This window comes from Schistocerca americana, chromosome 4, assembly GCF_021461395.2.
Source record: "Schistocerca americana isolate TAMUIC-IGC-003095 chromosome 4, iqSchAmer2.1, whole genome shotgun sequence".
In the NCBI taxonomy this organism is placed as follows: Eukaryota; Metazoa; Arthropoda; class Insecta; order Orthoptera; family Acrididae; genus Schistocerca; species Schistocerca americana.
Genome location: NC_060122.1, coordinates 465718020 through 465736956, shown reverse-complemented (window position 1 = coordinate 465736956; position 18937 = coordinate 465718020). Strand labels below are relative to the sequence as shown.

The window sequence follows — 18937 nt, the reverse complement described above, 5'->3', positions numbered from 1 at the left end:
GTGTTTACTTCACCCATATTCATACGAATACCCTTACGAACTCTGAAATATTTCAAAGTAGAAGGATAATGTGGAAATTGGCAGCCTTTTAGAAGGAACTGAAGTTGGGTACTTGACTATCAGCTTGAAAGGAGCTACTAAAGATTGGCCATGGACATATCGCAGAGGTGCTTTCGCATACTGAATTTTATGAATGAGATTTGAAATCTGGCTTTGGCGACAGTTTGGTGGGTTGATATATTACCAAATAGCGGAATTTCATATTCACGTAATCTGCCTACAGTTCTGTGCTTTACCACTTTTTATTTGGTACTGATTACGTCCTTTATACTAAAAGATTACGCTGTAGAGGAGCAAGTCCATACTTTCACGCTGTCACTGAAGCTAAGAGCGCTCAATGAACTGGAACTGGTACAAGGAGAAGCCAGTGAATCTGAATACACAACTATAACATTCTACATTGTTATGAGTCTTCATAATGCGTGGTAGCAGTGTCTTCGTTTCTATTACTACGCGATACTGTATCCATAATTACTGTCGTTTTTACTTTATTTGTTTTGTAATGTATCCAATTAATGCAGTGTTGTATTCCCGTGAGGATGGAGTGGATTTTTCTCAGCCGGATACAAAAAAATAGGTATTTCTATGAATTGCGAACGAATGCGTTTTCTCGTTGCATGTTAACACCTTATTTCAAAGAATAAAAATGCTGCAGAGTATTAGGGAAAACGCTTTTCGGTATAAACTAACGGCGAAATAGTGTGAAGTTGCACGTACATTTAGTGTGTCAGGACTGAAGCGTGCCGTATTAATTTTGGCAAGCACACAAATATGCCTTGCGGTTTCAAAAGCTGACACAGTTTCAGAAGTGCGCAGTGCTACACATTCTATTTTTGACTACAAGCGTTTTCGTCTTGTAACATCTATTTTCGGTTTGCGACTTATTTTCTTTTTGTGGAGTCGTCGTTAATACCTCTCTTATAGACGATGGCTTGTCTTTCTGAATGCCAGAGTCATGTCGGAGCATAGCAACATGTGCTTCGTGCTTTCGAAATACCTTACCCCGCCCCCCGTCAATCACTCAGTCACGAAGAGAGGGTGACAGAGAGAGACTGCCAGCAAGTGTAGCAGTACTCATTAAGATTTATGTTCCAGCGCATTGCCCTATCAGAGGAATAATATATAATACCTCCCAGGCTCCTAGACGCGTCAAACTAAATCACTAGAGGGAACTTCCGGGAAGATTAAAACTGTGTGTCGGACCGAGACTCGAACTCGGGATATTTGCCTTTCGCGGGCAAGTGCTCTACCGTCTGAGCTACCCAAGCACGACTCACGACCCGTCCTCACAGCTTCAATTCTGTACCAGTACCTCGTCTCCTTCTTTCCAGACTTCACAGAAGCTCTTCTGCGAACCTTGCAGAACTAGCAAAAGTCCTGAGTTCTAGTCTCGGTCCAGCACACAGTTTTAATCTGCCAGGAAGTTTCGTATTGGCGCACACTCCGTTGCAGAAAGAAAATGTCGTTCTGGGAACATCTCCCAGGCTGTGGCTATGCCATGTCCCCGCAGTATCCTTTCTTCTAGGAGTGCTAGTTCTGCAAGATTCGCAGAAGAGCTTCTGTGAAGTTTGGAAGGTAGGAGACGAGGTACTGGCAGAAATGAAGTTGTGAGGGCGGGTCGTGAGTCAGACGCTGAATCTACCGCCTCTGGAGGAACGTTTCGTAACACATCGCAAAGCAGTGAATCCGCAACTTTTGGCACAGAACATAGGGATCGCCGTACTGACAGTCTCGCATGAGGATACGGAGGAGTGTAATCGACCGGCAACGCAAGGTGGCGGCTGCGATCCGTTGAAGCTCGCTGGAACGGATGCAGCAGACATGGAAGATAACTTCTATTAACACATAACTCTGAATCGAAGCCTGACAGAAATGTGTAGTAGCACTGATCTACAATCGTACAGCATAGCTACAGTTAACATTAACAGAATCACTAATTTGACAAAAATCGAATGCCTACGTGATTTTACATGTGCTTTCGATATAGACGTAGTCATGTTGCAAGAAGTGTGTACGGACAGAGTGGAACATATGGCAGGATACAATGATATCCTCAATAGAGGACCTGAAAGCGGCGCTGCCACGTTATTCAAGGACGGGATTGTACCTAGTGGTGTTAAAAAGTTAGCAAGTGGAAGAAGAATTTCTGTCGAAACAGACACAGCTCAGCTTATTAATATTTACGCTCCGTCTCGTTCGCAAGCCAGACTGGATCGATCTACCTTTTTTCAGGAAAGTACAGTTGAGTTAATCACTCCCGCGAACGAGAACATCATCATTGCTGGTGACTTTAACTGCGTTCTTTCCGCCGGCGACCAAACGCCCAATTCTAACACATGCCTGGAACTGGGAGACTTAGTGAACCTCATCGACACCTGGCAAAACCAGCCAAGAGCGAACCCAGGGTTCACTTATATTACTAGCCGTTCCATGAGTAGGATAGACCGCATCTACACCTCTTGTCGCCTAAAATATAGTGTTCTCAGCGTTGAAACTTCTCCAGTGAGTTTTTCTGACCATTTGGCAGTTGTGGCTACGATTAACATGCCTAGGCAAAGGACATTTCTGGATAGGGGCGTCTGGAAATTCAATATCTCACACCTACAAGAAAGCTTTCAAATTTAAAAAGAATTAATAGAGAAGAAACACATAATAAATGACCTGAAATCATCAGCAACCTGACGCTATTTCAATGAATAAAACATTGTGCTGAGAACGAACAACCCCCATAGACGCGAGGTTAAGAAATGTGCTTAAGGAATATGCACCCATACAGAACTAAAATGGAATGGTGGGTAACACATGCAAAACCTAAAATACGAACTTTACTCAAACGCTACGTTTTTGAAAAGAAACAGTGGGAAAGACACTTCCTCAAGGGAGTGTTATAGGCCCTCTATTGTTCCTGATCTATATTAACGACATAAGAGACAATAGACAATCTGAGTAGCCGTCTTAGATTGTTTGCAGATGATGCTGTCATTTACCGCCTTGTAAAGTCATCAGATGATTAAAACGACTTGCAAAATGATTTAGATAATATATCTGTATGGTGCGAAAAGTGGCAGTTGACCCTGAATAAGGAAAAGTGTGAAGTTATTCACATGAGTACTAAAAGAAATCAGCAAAATTTCGGTTACGCGATAAGTCACACAAATCTGAAAGCTGTAAATTCAACTAAATACTTAGGGATTACAATTACAAACAACCTAAATTGGAACGATCACATAGATAATATTGTGGGTAGAGCAAACCAAAGACTGCGATTCATTGGCAAAACACTTAGAAGGTGCAACAGGTCTACAAAAGAGAGTGCTTACACCACGCCTGTCCTCCCTATTCTGGAGTATTGCTGTGTGGTGTGAGATCCGCATCAGGTGGGACTGACGGATTACGTCGAAAAAGTACAAAGAAGGGCAGCTCGTTTTATATTATCGCGAAATAGGGGAGATAGTGTCACAGACAAGATACGTGAATTGGAGTGGCAATCATTAAAACAAAGGCGTTTTCCGTTGCGACGGGATCTTCTCATAAAATTTCAAATACCAGTTTTCTCCTCCGATTGCGAAAACATTCTGTTGGCACCCACCTACATAGTGAGAAATGATCATCACGATCAGGCCATTCGAGAGTGGAACGGTAGAGAGACAGCTTGAAGGTGGTTCATTGAACCCTCTGCCAGGCGCTTTATTGTGAATAGCAGAGTAATCACGTAGATGTAGACGTAGATGTAGATGGAATTCTACTTCCAGTGCCTAAGGGAACTATACGCAGACACCGCCAATCTATCACCTCACACCATGAGAACAAAACGGATCAAGGTCAAAATAACCGCTCTGAAACGCCAGCAAATAGATGGAGTTAAAATAAGATCGAGGGACAACAACGGCATTGAGAATGAAAAAACTGCGCTTTTCCACCTTCTGGCCGAATTCAAAAGAGGACGCCGGCTGCACATAAGTTCTCTCCGAAATGATGATGGAATCCAACTTATCCACCACCAGGACATCAAAAAGTTTGCCCATGATTATTTCACGAGACTGTATGTTGAAGGACATTGGCGACAATGACAATTGTGAGGCCTTTTTAAACTGCGTTGACCCGACTGTGATGGATGCAGAAAACGCAGAAATGGACGGTCGTATCACTACAGAAGATCTGTCCCAAGCGTTGAAAGGAGCCCGAGGAACAAATACCCTGGACCCGATGGGTTACCCGTAGGGTTTTACCTTAAGTTCTAGAATTTAATCGGTAGTACGCTGACTGGAGTGTTGGAATAACTACGTACGTCTGCCACTATTCCCTGTGAGTTTTTAGAAGGGCTCATAGTGTTGGTTCCTAAAAGTGGATGTACTAATGATTTGACAACCATGCGTCCTATATCGCTGCTAAACGCTGACTACAAGATAATTGCTAGGGTACTGCTTCGTCGATTGAACACCATTGCTGGACGCCTCATCGGTCAATATCAGTCGTGTGCCGTCCCAAGGAGGACGTAGAAGTAAATATCCTCGGAGTAGTGAAGCAACTTAAATCACTTAATAAAAGCAAGTCTTCTGGTCCAGACTGTGTACCAATTAGGTTCCTTTCGGAGTACGCTGATGTATTAGCTCCATACTTAACAATCATATACAACCGTTCGCTCGACGAAAGATCCACACCCAAAGACTGGAAAGGTGCACAGGTCACACCAATATTCAAGAAAGGTAGTAGGAGTAACCCACTGAATTACAGGCCAATATAGTTAACGTCGATATGCAGTAGGATTTTAGAACATATATTGTGTTCGAACATTATGAATTACCTCGAAGAAAACGGTCTATTGACTCACAGTCAACATGGGTTTAGAAAACATCGTTCCTATGAAACACGACTAGCTCTTTATTCATATGAAGTGTTGAGTGCTATTGACAAGGTATTTCAGATCGACTCCGTATTTCTGGATTTCCGGGAAGGCTTTTGACACTGTACCATACAAGCGGCTCGTAGTGAAACTGCGTGCTTATGGAATATCGTCTTAGTTATGTGACTAGATTTGTGATTCTCTGTCAGAGAGGTCACAGTTCGTAGTAACTGACGGAAAGTTATCGAGTAAAACAGAAGTAATTTCTGGCGTTCCACAAGGTAGTGTTATAGGCCCTTTGCTGTTCCTTATAGTAGTTCCTTACGTAGTTTTCGTGTTAGATTTCTTAGTGTTTTCTTGATCGTTTAGAACAGAAAGCGCCCTAAAACCGTCTTTTGTTTGTTTCGCGGCCGTTAGCCACTAGTCACTTGAATCAGCAGTTGTCTTGTGACAGCCAGAGCGAGAGCACCAGCAGCAGCGAGTACTGTTTGTATAAAGCGTTTATTTTGCATTTTGTTTACGACCTTCCACTAAGGAAGGGATTCTATTTGTGTTTATCTGCTCTGCATAGTAACTAACAGTTCTTGATAAAACTTTACGTAGTTTTCGTGTTAGATTTCTTAGTGTTTTCTTGATCGTTTAGAACAGAAAGCGCCCTAAAACCGTCTTTTGTTTGTTTCGCGGCCGTTAGCCACTAGTCACTTGAATCAGCAGTTGTCTTGTGACAGCCAGAGCGAGAGCACCAGCAGCAGCGAGTACTGTTTGTATAAAGCGTTTTTGTACTTATTTGCTGCGCTTAGCTTTTAAATAGTTTTTCTGGGAAAACCTAGCGTAGTTTTCGCGTCTCGTATTTCAGTGAGTGTTTCTTGATTATCAGAGTAGCTCATCAGAAGATTATCTTGGGAATTTGTCACCGTATAGAGTAGGGTAAACATAGTCATGTGTAGGGACTGTGGTTGTTGTGAGCGGACGCAAGGAGAATTGGCCACTCTTCGGGGGCAGGTGGAGGCTTTGTCTGTTAGGCTCATCGAGCTCGAGGCGCAGGCGTCGGCTCGTAGTGGCGTTGGGGCAACTGTGGTGAGACCTATGCCTACTTCGGTGGCCTTGGAATCACATGGAACCCCTGATGTCGCTGCGTCTTCCGGCAGTGAGCATCTTACCGGTCAGCCATCACTCCAGGGTGAATGGCGGACAGTGGTGGGCTCGCGCGTGCCTGGCCGAAAGGCGAAGGTGGGATCTGGCCGCGTGGCAGCTGCCTTACCCCTTTCCAACAGGTACGGGGTGCTTCCTAGTGGTGATGACATCGTTTCCGAGCCACCACAGGATGGCTCGCCTGTTGGGCCAGTGGCCGATTCTCCGGCAAGGTCCCGACAGTCACAGAGGGCGGGCCTATTAGTTATAGGGAGCTCCAACGTTAGGCGGGTTATGGAGCCCCTCAGGAAAATAGCGGGTAGGTCGGGGAAGAATGCCAGTGTGCACTCGGTGTGCTTGCCGGGGGGTCTCGTCCGTAATGTGGAGGAGGCCCTTCCGGCAGCTATTGAACGCACTGGGTGTGACCGGCTGCAGATAGTAGCACATGTCGGAACGAATGACGCCTGCCGCTTGGGTTCTGAGGCCATCCTTGGTTCCTTCCGGCGGCTGGCTGATTTGGTGAAGACAACCAGCATCGCACGCGGAGTGCAAGCTGAGCTTAATATCTGCAGCATAGTGCCCAGAGTCGATCGCGGTCCTCTGGTTTGGAGCCGTGTGGAGGGTCTAAACCAGAGGCTCAGACGACTCTGCGACTATAATGGTTGCAAATTCATCGACCTCCGTTATTGGGTGGAGAACTGTAGGGCCCCCCTAGACAGGTCAGGCGTGCACTACACACCGGAAGCAGCTACTAGGGTAGCAGAGTACGTGTGGCGTGCACACGGGGGTTTTTTAGGTTAGAGGGACCCCCCCTTGGGCGAAACGATAAAATACCTGACGGCTTACCAGAGAGGACATTATCATCGTTGATAAAGAACGTCCGTCCTCAGAGACCAAAAACAGGAAAAGTTAACGTAATATTGGTAAACTGCAGGAGTATCCAGGGCAAGGTTCCTGAATTAGTATCTCTTATTGAAGGAAATAGTGCGCATATAGTATTAGGAACGGAAAGTTGGTTAAAACCGGAAGTGAACAGTAACGAAATCCTAGACACAGAATGGAATATATACCGCAAGGATAGGATAAACGCCAGTGGTGGAGGAGTATTTATAGCAGTAAAGAATTCAATAATATCCAGTGAAGTTATTAGCGAATGCGAATGTGAAATAATCTGGGTTAAGTTAAGTATCAAAGGTGGGTCAGATATGATAGTCGGATGCTTCTATAGACCACCTGCATCAGCAACCGTAGTAGTTGAGCGCCTCAGAGAGAACCTGCAGAACGTCGTGAAGAAGTTTCGTGATCATACTATTGTAATAGGGGGAGACTTCAATCTACCAGGTATAGAATGGGATAGTCACACAATCAGAACTGGAGCCAGGGACAGAGACTCTTGTGACATTATCCTGACTGCCTTGTCCGAGAATTACTTCGAGCAGATAGTTAGAGAACCAACTCGTGAAGCTAACGTTTTAGACCTCATAGCAACAAATAGACCGGAACTTTTCGACTCCGTGAATGTAGAAGAGGGTATCAGTGATCATAAGTCAGTGGTTGCATCAATGACTACAAGTGTAATAAGAAATGCCAAGAAAGGAAGGAAAATATATTTGCTTAACAAGAGTGATAGGGCACAAATCGCAGAATATCTGAGTGACCACCATCAAACGTTCATTTCTGAGGAAGAGGATGTGGAACAAAAATGGAAAAAATTCAGAAACATCGTCCAGTACGCCTTAGATAAGTTCGTACCGACTAAGGTCCAAAGCGAGGGGAAAGATCCACCGTGGTATAACAATCATGTACGAAAGGTACTACGGAAACAAAGAAAGCTTCATCATAGGTTTAAGAGTAGTCGAATCATAGCTGATAAGGAAAAGCTGAACGAAGCGAAAAAGAGCGTAAAGAGAGCAATGAGAGAAGCATTCAACGAATTCGAACATAAAACATTGGCAAACAATCTAAACAAGAACCCTAAAAAGTTTTGGTCATATGTAAAATCGGTAAGCGGATCTAAATCCCCTATTCAGTCACTCGTTGACCACGATGGCACCGAAACAGAGGACGACCGAAGAAAGGCAGAAATACTGAATTCAGTGTTCCGAAACTGTTTCACTGCGGAAAATCGTAACACGGTCCCTGACTTCAGCCGTCGCACGGACGCCAAAATGGAAAATATTGAAATAAACGATATCGGAATTGAAAAACAACTGCTATCACTTAGTAGCGGAAAAGCATCCGGACCAGACGAGATACCCTTAAGATTCTACAGTGATTATGCTAAAGAACTTGCCCCCTTTCTATCAGCAATTTATCGTAGATCGCTGGAAGAACGTAAAGTACCTAGCGACTGGAAGAAAGCGCAGGTCGTTCCCATTTTCAAGAAGGGTCATAAATCAGATGCGAATAATTATAGGCCTATTTCGCTTACGTCAATCTGTTGTAGAATAATGGAACATGTTTTGTGTTCTCGTATTATGACGTTCTTAGATAATACAAATCTCCTTCATCATAACCAACATAGATTCCGCAAACAGAGATCATGTGAAACTCAGCTCGCCCTATTTGCCCAAGAAATTCACAGTGCCGTAGACACTGGCGAGCAGATTGATGCCGTATTCCTGGACTTCAGGAAGGCATTTGATACGGTTCCGCACTTACGTTTAGTGAAAAAAATACGAGCTTACGGAATATCGGACCAGGTTTGTGATTGGATTCAGGATTTCCTAGAAGAAAGAACACAACATGTCATTCTTAACGGTTCAAAATCTGCAGATGTAGAGGTAATTTCGGGAGTACCGCAGGGAAGCGTGATAGGACCTTTATTGTTTACAATATACATAAATGACTTAGTTGACAACATTGGTAGCTCCGTGAGGCTATTTGCAGATGACACGGTTGTCTACAAGAAAGTAGCAACATCAGAAGACTCGTACGTACTCCAGGAGGACCTGCAGAGGATTAATGCATGGTGCGACAGCTGGCAGCTTTCCCTAAACGTAGATAAATGTAATATAATGCGCATACATAGGGGCAGAAATCCATTCCAGTACGATTATACCATAGGTGGTAAATCATTGGAAGCGGTAACGACCGTAAAATACTTAGGAGTTACTATCCGGAGCGATCTGAAGTGGAATGATCACATAAAACAAATAGTGGGAAAAGCAGGCGCCAGGTTGAGATTCATAGGAAGAATTCTAAGAAAATGTGACTCATCGACGAAAGAAGTAGCTTACAAAACGCTTGTTCGTCCGATTCTTGAGTATTGCTCATCAGTATGGGACCCTTACCAGGTTGGATTAATAGAAGAGATAGACATGATCCAGCGAAAAGCAGCGCGATTCGTCATGGGGACATTTAGTCAGCGCGAGAGCGTTACGGAGATGCTGAACAAGCTCCAGTGGCGGACACTTCAAGAAAGGCGTTACGCAATACGGAGAGGTTTATTATCGAAATTACGAGAGAGCACATTCCGGGAAGAGATGGGCAACATATTACTACCGCCCACATATATCTCGCGTAATGATCACAACGAAAAGATCCGAGAAATTAGAGCAAATACGGAGACTTACAAGCAGTCGTTCTTCCCACGCACAATTCGTGAATGGAACAGGGAAGGGGGGATCAGATAGTGGTACAATAAGTACCCTCCGCCACACACCGTAAGGTGGCTCGCGGAGTATAGATGTAGATGTAGATAAAAGATTTTGGAGACAATCTGAGCAGCCATCTTCGGTTGTTTGCAGATGACGCTGTCGTTTATCGACTAATAAAGTCATCAGAAGATCAAAACAAACTGCAAAACGATTTAGAAAAGACATCTGAATGGTGCGAAAAGTAGCAGTTGACCCTAATTAACGAAAAGTGTGAAGTCATCCACATCAGTGCTAAAAGGAACTCGTTAAATTTCGGTTACACGATAAATCAGTCTATTCTAAAAGTCGTAGATTCCACTAAATACCTATGTATTACAATTACGAACAACTTAAATTGGAAGGAACACACAGAAAATGTTGTGGAGAAGGCTAACCAAAGACTGCGTTTTATTGGCAGGACACTTAGAAAATGTAACAGACCTACTAAGGAGACTGCCTACACTTGTCCGTCCTCTTTTAGAATACTGCTGTGCGGTGTGGAATTCTTACCAGATAAGACTGACGGAGTACATCGAAAAAGTTCACAGAAAAGCAGCACGTTTTGTATTATCGCGAAATATGAAAGAGAGTGTCACAGAAATGCTACAGGATTTGGGCTGTACGTCATTAAAATAAAGGCGTTTTTCGTTGCGACGGAATCTTCTCACGAAATTCCAATCACTATCTTTCCCCTCCGAATGCGAAAAATATTTTGTTGACGCCGACCTACATAGGGAGGAATGATCACCACGATAAAATAAGTGAAATCAGAGCTCGTACGGAAAGAGGTGTTCATTATTTCCGCGTGCTATACGAGATTGGAATAACAGAGAATTGTGAAGGTGGTTCGATGAACCCTCTGCCAAGCACTTGAATGTGATTTGCAGAGCATCCATGTAGATGTAGATGTAGATGTAGACAATACAGCGAGCGCTGGAGGAATACCGGGATGTAACGGCTGTCGCCACGGCTTCCAACTGCAGAGTGGCCATCATGTCGCTAGACATGGACAATGCGTTTGACAGGGTCCGTCACAACTACCTGCTACGTGTCATGTCGAAAATGGGATCAAGCCTTCTTTCGTCGATATCATCAGGAGATTATACACTCAAGCACCTTCAAGAATTCTTGTCAATGGCCAATGCGCAGCGAGAATTCCCATCCTAGCGTCGATATGACAAGGCTGTCCCCTCTCGATGTTGCTGTACTCGTTATCAATCGAGTTTCTTTTACGACCATTACTTGTCAAGCTCCCTGGAATTGAAATTGGAGGCAACAAATTTGTCTGCAGATGTTATGCTGATGACCTGGCCGTGTATCTGACTTATCCGACCGATGTTATGAGGCTACAGGACGTGATTCAGACATATAGTCCTTGTTCTGGAGCAAAAATTAATGTCAGTAAATCTTGCATTTTACAATTAGGCAGAGGGATAGGATTCGTTGAAACAGGACCAGTTTAACAAGCGGACACCATCAAACTTCTGGGGATACGGTTTAGCAAATGTCCTGTAAAGACAGCAGCCTGGAATTGTAAAATGAAGCTCAACAGTCTCCGGGCGGTATTACGAGAGAATTCCACCCGTCCTCTACATGTGATACAAAAAATCACGCTGATAAATCTCGCTATACTTCCTAAGGTGTACTACCTCGCAAGTATTTGCCCTTTGCCTTCCACAATAGGGAAACGAATTGAATCTGCTCTAGCGTGGTTCATAAGGAGAGGGCGAATCCTAAGGGTAGATTATCAAACCATGACTGTACCCGATAAGAGAGGTGGTTTAGGTCTCACCAACGCTAGCGACAAATGCAGAGCTCTGTTGATATCTCGGACGGCAAAGGCCCTAGCAGCAGGTGATGGAAATCTCACAGCTTACGTTGTGAATGCAGTGTCTCCTCCAGACAACATGGTGCCAGTTATGGTCGGCCATATAAATTATAGGTTGTCGCATATTAAAACATATATTATTGAGAACAGCTACATCCGACAAAGGGTAAGGAACTACACAATCAAGGAAGTTTGTAAAGTACTTACGGAAGATAAGTGTATAAGCAAATTAGCGAAGAAATTCCCCACGATCACTTGGAGTCGAGTTTGGCAAAACATTCATGTTACAACCTTCCTGTCGCATGTAAGAGCTACGTGGTATTGTGATTTATACAACACCATAAGCACAAATGAGCGTCTCTTTAAGATCGGCTTGTCAAGTACCGTCCAATGCTTGGACTGTCAGACGACTGATTACTTCACCGTTTTACTTGTGGCGCCACTAACGAGGTATGGCTATGGACACGACATAAACCAGCTAAAAAAATGGTTCAAATGGCTCTGAGCACTATGGGACTCAACTGCTGAGGTCATTAGTCCCCTAGAACCTAGAACTAGTTAAACCTAACTAACCTAAGGACATCACAAACATCCATGCCCGAGGCAGGATTCGAACCTGCGACCGTAGCGGTCTTGCGGTTCCAGACTGCAGCGCCTTTAACCGCACGGCCACTTCGGCCGGCCCAGCTAAAATGAACCGCACGACTGATGATAATATAGCTCTGGAAGAACTGCTGCTTTCACAAGATGGCCTTATCCAAATCAGAACCGACTTTCAACCTATTGGCTCATGGGTAAGTTCATCGAGTTCTGCTTGGCAAGGAAGAGCAAATCTCTAGTCGAATTTCAATATGACCTCATGCAAGAGTACGCGAGGGTGGCTATTTGCTTTGAACACAGTGTGACAAAGAAAAGAACGTAGTCTACATATGCAACCGTGTCTTTCTGCCTTCTCGTACTACAGAAGGAATTTGATTTAACGCAAGCATTCTTATCCTAAATGGAAGAGGTGTATCTTCAAGGTTCTTTATATTCACATAACGTCTAAGTTTCAATTTTCAGAAAGTTTTTTTGTTTATTTATGAGAGCACGGCGCACGGTTTGTGCCTTTAGAATAATGTTTCGTGTTTTGGAGAAATATAAAGGCACATTTAGGTCTTAGGCAACAGGCATGCCAGAAACCACCATTTCTGTTTGAGTTAAATTCTTACAAAAAAGAAAAAAAGACGGTAGAACACTTGCCTGCGAAAGGCAAAGGTCCTGAGTTCGACTCTCGGTCCGGCACACAATTTTAATTTGCCAGGAAGTTTCGTATCAGCGCACACTCCGCTGCAGAGTGAAAATCTCATTCCAAATCACTAGAGTCTTCAGCCGAGTTTTCCTTGGCCATTGTTATGTGATAATCATTGACTACCGTCTGATGTTTGTGTATATATCCTCTCCCGGGAAGTTCTTTTCTGTTATTTTTAGCCGGACGCTGTGGCCGAGCGGTTCTAATTGTTTCAGTCCGGAACCACGTTGTTGCTACGGTCGCAGGTTCGAATCATGCCTCGGGCATGGATGTGTGTGATGTACTTAGGTTAGTTAGGTTTAAGTAGTTCTAAACCTAGGGGACTGATGGCCTCAGATGTTAAGTCCCACAGTGCTTGGAGCCATTTGAATTTTTGTTATTTTTCCATGTTTCCTCCTTCCCACTCCTACCTTGTGCAGGGGTGCCTTCAGGATCGTATCTAGTGGGTGGTGAAACAGGTCTCGCCGACAACGTATAGAGAAGAGGGAGCGCAAAAGCTGACCGAAAAAAAGAAAGAAAGGCTTCAAAAAGGAACCAGGAGAGGTAAACGAGTCGCTCTATCTCTCTAGTTCCAGTCTTGCGCCTACAAGAAGATACGTTTCCGTCGGTTTGAGACTATAAACATGTGCTGTTGTCAGAATGAATTGTTTGAATTAGGGTGCTTGAAAGTATCTGAAGGAATAATGAGTGGATTGAAAACCATATTTCACGTAAACCACTACATTTCATCTGACTTTATTTTGCTCAAAAAACGCTTTAACGGAAGCTCTGTATGTTATCTTGAAAAGTACGCAGATCATCTGGTGCGAAATATGGCAGAAATATTTGCACAGCGGAGCTAATTAGCTGATTTGAAGCTCCAGGTGAACGAACTGATGAAGAGCACTGACACGACTACTCATTTGAATATTTTGAAGGTGTTTTTCAAAGTAAATGGGTTAAGGGATGTTTATCCAAATATCGAAATAGCTTTGATGATATTTAGGGCACTGCAAGTGGCTGCAGCATCTTGTGAACTCAGTTTCAGCATATTAAATATGCTTGACTTAAGGTCAAGATTGGGAGAGAGCAAACGGATAAATTCAGCTATCTTGTCAAGAGAACGACATAGTTGGTGAACTCAAAGCATGGAAATACAAAGTAAAATTATAACTAAAACATGATTACTAGAAAGGGATATTTTCTCAATTCTTAGTTATAATCCTTTTCCTTTTATATCTGACGTATAATTCATGTGCTATTAATAATTTGTGAGTTGCAAATAAAATACGTTCTTTATTATACATCATACTAAAATCAATGTACAGTAGTTGATATAAACAACAGTATACATAATTTTTCTTCCATTTTTTAAAATATTACTATTCGGTATGTGATTTATTTAATACAATGATAGATTTAATTTATTGTGTGAAATATTTTTATCAGTGTAGTTCAATTAAGCAATATTTTTCAATAATGCTTCATTTTTATTAAACCTACTTACAGAATTATAAAATTTGCTAAATCTTCAAAGGAAAAGTTGCAAAAGGTAGGTACTTTTACAGAGGGGGTTGGGGCAGTGGGAGGGAGGGGGCGTATCTTTGGCAGTTCTGGAGCGGCACAGGATGACCTTGATGTGAGTCTAGATGCATTACCCCTAAAGCAGTTTTTCCTGCATAATAAGCCGTATGTCCATTAAGTTCGGATGAATTTTTTTCGTGCATTGTAGGGCTATATTTAGATGTGCTGCCCTTCTCTCCTCTACCCCCTAACCTCACGACTAGGAGTCTTAGGGACGTGCTAGCCCTAAGAGAATGTTTTCGTATAGTAGATCATATGTAGACTAAGTTAGATGGCAACTGTTCCAAGTATCGAGAGTTAAACTTTAAATGTCATCCCTTCTCCTACCATTCACCCCTCCCCCAAGAGGCTAAATGTTATAGGCGCTGTGGTCAAACAGCCCCGGAAACTGTGTGCTCGACGTAGGAAACTATGGGTTCTAATAAACGTAGTCAATTTTCGATTATTTTACATGTCACTCCCTACACAGCCCACGTGTAAGGCTGCGAGGAGTGTACTACGTATATATATATTTTGGACAGAAGTCATACATGTTCCAGGTATGCTTGAAATTGCTCGAGAGGTTTTACATTTATGCTTACATGTCACCACTTCCTCACAACCATCCCTCCAAAGAAGGATGAAACAGTTTCTTTGTGCCAAGTCAAATCTATGAACACATCTATTGTCACACTCTACAAATTACTGTGAACTGCGTAGCGGAGCATACTTCCCAAAGTGCCACCTATTACGGTATCATCCACTTCCATTCGCGTATGGAACGAGTGAAGGATAATTGTTTTAATGACGATTTGCGAGCTGTAATTAAGCTTGTCTTCACGATCCCTGTGGGAATGACATGTTGAAGACTGTAGTGTTTTCGTAGATTCCTCACGTAATTCCGTTATGCTCTCTAAATATTTCCAAATATTCTAATTTGCTAGGGGCTACACACCCTGAACCTGGATTAGATTCCCGATACTGTTGCGGATTTTTACCATGGTGTGAGAACTGGAACGGAGTGCACCCAGCCTCGCTATGCCAACTAAGGAGCTACTTGGTTCCAGGGCACAAAAACTGATAACGGCCGGGGGAGCTGTGTGCCGATCCCACACTCCTCCATACCACGTCCAATGATGCCATAGGCAGCGGATGACACGGCGGTCGGTCCGTACCGGTGAGCCCACTAGGACGGAGTTTCTGTTTACAAACACATGAGCAATATTGTAGTTTTGGACGCATGAGTTTTTTGTAAGCATTCTCCTTTGTAAGCTGAAAGCGTGTCCCATCATTCTGCCAATGGACCGAAACCTATCATCTGCTTTACCTATGCGGCCTGTCCGCTTCATATTCCCACGAATTGTTACGATCAGTTATCAGTTGACTGATTCCAGTTGCGACTCATTGATATTTTAGTCATAGGATATCACGTTATTTCTTTTTGTGAGACCACAATTTTCCACTTCTGAATATTTAGAGCAAGTTGCTAATGTTTACACCACTTTGAAATCTTATGATTTTGTTAACAATTTCTGAAAATTTGTTCGGATTTCACTTCGTTATACATAACTGTATCATCTGCAAAAAACTTGAAGTTGACTGTTTCATTAATATATAAGGGTCCCGGGTTCGATTCCCGGCCGCGTGTGGGATTTTCTCTGTCCGGGGACTGGGTGTTTGTGTTGTCCTCATCATTTCGTCACCACCATCACCATCGTCATCATTCGTGACAGTGGCTAGATTGGATTGGGTAAAAAACTGGACTCTGTAAAAATTGAGACTTTGTAAGGGCGCTGATGACCGCGCAGTTGAGCGCCCCAAAAAACAATCATCATTATCATTACTATATGATATCAACAGCAAATTTCCCAATACACTTCCCTGGAGCACACCTGATGTTGCTTCTAAACATGTCGATGATTCCCCATCCAAGATAACGCGTTCCTCCCTCACAAATTTTGTTTGATACCATATATGATCGTAATTCCTTAATGACACACACACACACACACACGCACACACACACACACACACACACACACACACACACAGACGCACGCACACACACACACACACACACACACACACACACACACACACACAGCCCGTACATGTTTCGATTTTCATTTACAAAGATGAACCAAAACCAGAATAATATTTTCACTCTGCAGCGGAGTGTGCGCTGATGTGAAACATACATACACACACACACACGCACACACACGCACACACACACACACACACACACACACACACACACACACACAGACACACACTCAGACATGCTTCCATTTCCATATACGATTATGAACCAAAACCAGAATGAAATTTTCACTCTGCAGCAGTGTGTGCGCTGATATGCAACTTCCTGGCAGATTAACACTGTGGGCCCGACCGAGACTCGAACTCGGGACCTTTGCATTTCACAGGAAAGTGCTCTATCATCTGGGGCTACCCAAGTACGACTCACAACCCGTCCTCACAGCTTTAATTCCGCAGTACCTCGTCTCCTACCTTCCAAACTTCGCAGAAGCTCTCCTGCAGATCTTGCAGAACTTTGAATTTTGGAAGGTAGACGAATAGGTATCGGCGGAATTAAAGCTGCGAGGACAGGTCGTGAGTCGTGCTTGGGTAGCTCAGGTGGTAGAGCACATGGCCGCGAAACGCAGAAGGTCCCGAGTTCGATTATTGTTCCGGCGCACACTTTTAATCTTCCAGGAAGTCTCATGAACCAAAAAATTATGACACATCTGTAACAGGCTACTGATCCACCTCTAGAACGCAACACTACAGGGATTCTGTGTGACATGAGTACAAGTCCTTGGTGGGTTATCGGAAGTATGTAGCACGAGACGTCTGCGCAAAGGTCACGCAAATTACGGACCGGTGGTTTATGAGCGCCCGTGGTGGCGCCCAGTACCGTACCAAATGTGTTACATTAAATTCAGAACAGGCGATTTTGAGGACTAAGACATCAACTAGAGTTCACTATCATGCTCTCCAACCCACTGTAGCACGGTTCTTGCCTTGTGATAGGGACAGTTACCCTGCTGGAATTTGTCATCGCCTTCGGGTAGACATGGAGCATGCAAGGACGCAGGTGGTTTGTAATAATGTTCACGTAGTCCACATCTGCCATGGTGTCTTCGATTACCATCGCAGGTCCAATGGAAGCCCAGACTACTGACTTTTCCCCTGTTCCATAGCATAATACTGCTCCCACTGGCTTATGGGGGGTAACGCACTGCATGTTTCGAACAATTTCCTCTGGATGATGGCGTATCCAGATACGAGCATCGAACTGGTGTATCAAGCGACGTGAAATGTCCGACCAAACAACACGTTTTCGTGGAGCCAGGATCTAATCTCGATTACTGCCCACTTCAATCGTAATTGGCGATGACGTTGAGTTCACATGAGAACTCGTAGGGGTCATCTGCTGATGAACCCCATGTTCGATACTATACTCGGATTGGTGTGCTCCGAAACACTTGTACCTGCACCGTCATTATACTCTGTCGTCAGATCTACTATAGCCCGCCACCTATCCTGTCTTGCAAAGCGAACAAATCCATGACCTCCAAGCTCTGTGGTGAGGCATGGACGTACAGTATCTTGTCGCTTACTCTTGGTTCCATTGTCCTTCAATCACTTTCCGTAGATGTCCAAGACAGTAGCGCGAAAACAGCCGACCAGCTTCCCCGTTTCTAAAATGCTCGTTCCCAGGCGCCGGACTATAACAACCTGCCGTTTATAAAATTCAGTTGTGTCAGTAGAGTTCCACATATGCGACCCATATCGTCTCTAGAATGATTCCCCATTCGTCTCCACTCTACTTATAGACAACTTTTTCTTATCTCGTTACGTGCCTGTAACTACACCAAGGGACATTCAGTCTCACATTGGGTAGTGGTCAGAATGTTTTGGCTCGTCAATGTAAGCAGATAAAATGTTGGCTTGAGCAATTTTACTTTTGCCAACAGAGCTCCAAAGGAGGGCTGCTTATGCAGACTCAGGCTGCAAGTGTGGCTAAGTATGTGGTTGGTTTGCTCAGGTGGAAGAGCTGGCTGAGTGTGTGGTTGTTTTGGACGAGCTGGTTAAGTGTGTGGTTGTTTAGGTCAGGTGGAGCAGCTGGCTAAATATGTGGTTGGTTTGCTCAGGTGAAAGAGCTGGCTGAGTATGTGGTTGTTCTGGACGAATTGGTTAATTGTATGGTTGTTTAGGTCAGGTGGAGGAGCTGGCTAGGTGTGTGGTTGTTCTGGACGAGCTGGCTAAGTGTGTGGTTGTTTAAGTCAGGTGGAGGAGCTGTCTAAGTGTGTGGTTGTTTTGGCCAGATGGAGGAGCTGTCGGCGCTCCAGCGACCGCAGGAGTGCGCCGAGCTGCCGCACCAGCAGCGGGGAGCCGCGCCGCTGGAGAACTCTCCAGACGACCTCGCTGAACTGGAGGAGGAAGAATCCGTAAGAAACGACACACTCGCTACTGCCTCCGATGCATTCTGCCAAATTTTCATTGCATAGGACGTTGTTATAATTACATTAGAGTTTGATATCACCTAGTAGTTTGCTTGCCACTTTGTATCTTCTACTCCTCGTTAAACCTGAATA

The 18937-nt window shown here is 44.0% G+C and overlaps 1 protein-coding gene across 1 annotated transcript in view; it reads left to right on the top strand.

The window, feature by feature from the left end:
• LOC124613545 (mucin-17-like) overlaps window positions 1-18937 on the top strand; it is a 412749-nt gene that overhangs the window by 344291 nt on the left and 49521 nt on the right. Inside the window, exon 4 of the mRNA XM_047142257.1 lies at window positions 18668-18790. Coding sequence (XP_046998213.1) covers window positions 18668-18790 — 123 coding nt within the window. The remainder of the gene's footprint in view (window positions 1-18667; window positions 18791-18937) is intronic.